This window comes from Contarinia nasturtii, unplaced genomic scaffold (genome assembly GCF_009176525.2).
Source record: "Contarinia nasturtii isolate CC-2019 unplaced genomic scaffold, AAFC_CNas_1.1 Cnas_scaffold_2073, whole genome shotgun sequence".
NCBI lineage: Eukaryota > Metazoa > Arthropoda > Insecta > Diptera > Cecidomyiidae > Contarinia > Contarinia nasturtii.
In genome coordinates this window covers 1-2,044 of record NW_022199403.1, presented here as the reverse complement: position 1 = coordinate 2,044, position 2,044 = coordinate 1, and the positions used below count along the sequence as shown (strand labels likewise).

The 2,044-nt window shown below is 31.3% G+C and overlaps 1 protein-coding gene across 1 annotated transcript; it reads left to right on the top strand.

Moving 5' to 3' along the window:
- Positions 1–1,163: 1,163 nt before the first annotated feature.
- Positions 1,164–1,988, top strand: LOC116347731. The gene is made up of 5 exons (XM_031778444.1): positions 1,164–1,391; positions 1,458–1,534; positions 1,595–1,663; positions 1,727–1,816; positions 1,878–1,988. The coding sequence occupies exons 1-5, from the start codon at positions 1,223–1,225 to the stop codon at positions 1,986–1,988; spliced, it is 516 nt and encodes a 171-aa protein (XP_031634304.1). The 5' UTR covers positions 1,164–1,222.
- Positions 1,989–2,044: the final 56 nt, after the last annotated feature.

Genomic DNA, 2,044 nt, shown 5'->3' with positions numbered 1-2,044 from the left:
TTGAAAAAATTGATCATTGTTATCGTTCTCATGAATGTTTCATCACACGAAATTACCTGGTCAAATTTTACTTTTCCGCACACCTAGTGTAGGGAAGGTATTGTATTAGGCCAAAAAATTAAAGTCATCCCAAAACATGTTTTCTATCCATATTAATGTGCGTCGCTGTGTGTGATGTGTCCTGTGTCCTGTGTCCTGTGTCCTGTGTCCTGTGTCCTGTGGCGTGTTGCCAAAATTTGTTAACTCGATAAATCTTTTTCCAAAAACTCAATTCAAATTCTGACTTTGCAGGATGATTTGGGACTACTAGGAGACGTGCTGATTAGTTTTTGAGCAATATCTGTTGACCGGTGTAATTTTTTTGGGTCCGAATGGACACAATCCATACATTTTACTTTTTTGATCATTTTTCAACCATTTTGGTGACACGATGGTTTCGTGCTCAGACATGAAATTCAAAATCTGACTTTTCGGGATGATTGGGCGTTACGAGGAATAGATCTGGTCAAATTTTCAACGACATTGATTGATCGATGTAAAACTTAGACTGTGAAGAGGCACTTATGAGAAAAATGCCTTAAAATGATATTCTTTCAATTTGAACGCTGAAAGACTGTGTAGTGGGGGTTTTTTGGCACGAGAAACCCGAATCTGATGTTAGTTTTAAGATGCAATCAATTTTTCACAGACTTTTCATACAAAAATCGAAAAAAAAAATTCATTTTTGTATGAAAGACTTGCCTTTGTGGTACTGTAATGATGTGAAACTTTGAACAGGCTATTTTTTGGATTGAAATTTCTTTAGACTTAGTATGATTATTTATTTTGATAAGAAAATAATATTCACAAGTTTTCACGGTAATTTAAGTTACTGCAACCATACATAGACCATCATTTCTGTTTATTCCCAAAATTTCGGTTCCATGCGGAAAAGTCAGCTTGCGTACGTAAGCCTCTTTATTTCATCTGTCTTTGCGCATTTTTAATTGCATTTATATCTTATTTACAGCAAATAATTTTGATCACAAATACACAGTATTTGTATTTTTATTTTGCCCACTTTACATTGAGCTTATTCTATCTAAACCGAGTGTTTTACTATTTGTTTTGTTTGGAATTGATTTGGTATGAATTATAAGTTGCAAATTGGCGCCGAAATAAAACATATGTACTAACTGTGGGAAACGAGTTTTTAATCAAGAAATTCGATCAGAGGCTATTCATGTGGATTCGAAAATATTTTCAATCTGTTTATGATATGTCGAATTCATTGAACCACTTTTTTGCATGGTCCAATGTCATCGTCATTTTATTATCACTTCAATTTCTTGCAACCGAATTTATATGGATTTATTGGAAAATCTATAATAAACATCATATTCAATCATTCCGTTAGTTTCTATATTCGTTTTGTTTCGAAAATTTAGTCAATTGAATTATTTTCTATTTAATATCAGTATATTTTGTCTGGCTGGCGCTTTTATCAATATTGGCTTTAGACTCATTTCGAGCAACAGTTAAGTGTAAAGTAGAGGTAAAAATCGTCCAGTTTTTGTTTGAAAATAAATAATTTTTTCATATTTTCTTTTATTAGATCGAACGCATTCGATTTAATCTAAATTCGATTCATTTTCAATTAGATGATCAAGTAACTGCTCTAGAGGTAATTATCATTGATTACAAAACTCATTACAAAATGTTCATGTGGATGGCGTTTCTCTTGAAGGTTGAAACAACATTAATGCAAATTAAACAAAACCCCATTATTTTCCATGCTAATGGATTATTTAACGTCGACATCAAGGAATTGCTACAAGTATAACTGTTTTAAACTCTGAAGTACTCAAAATAATTGAATTTATTTGTTTTTTTTTTAGATAATTAGGGGAATATTATCTTATATGATTTTCTTTATTCAATTTTCACCAAAATATCGGCTTTGTTATCACGAAGGAAGCTGCAAGAATTTGGTGCATTTAAGCTATTAAGATTTATTTTTTATCTTTCAATATAAATTTGTTTGATGACATATTTAATAATAAAT

Coding starts and splice junctions, on each gene's coding strand:
- LOC116347731 (XM_031778444.1), top strand. CDS start 1,223: ATGTGGATTCGAAAATATTTTCAATCTGTTTATGATATGTCGAATTCA. Junction 1,664..1,726: donor ATCAAGTAACTGCTCTAGAG/GTAATTATCATT, acceptor TTTCTCTTGAAG/GTTGAAACAACATTAATGCA. Junction 1,817..1,877: donor ACATCAAGGAATTGCTACAA/GTATAACTGTTT, acceptor TTTTTTTTTTAG/ATAATTAGGGGAATATTATC.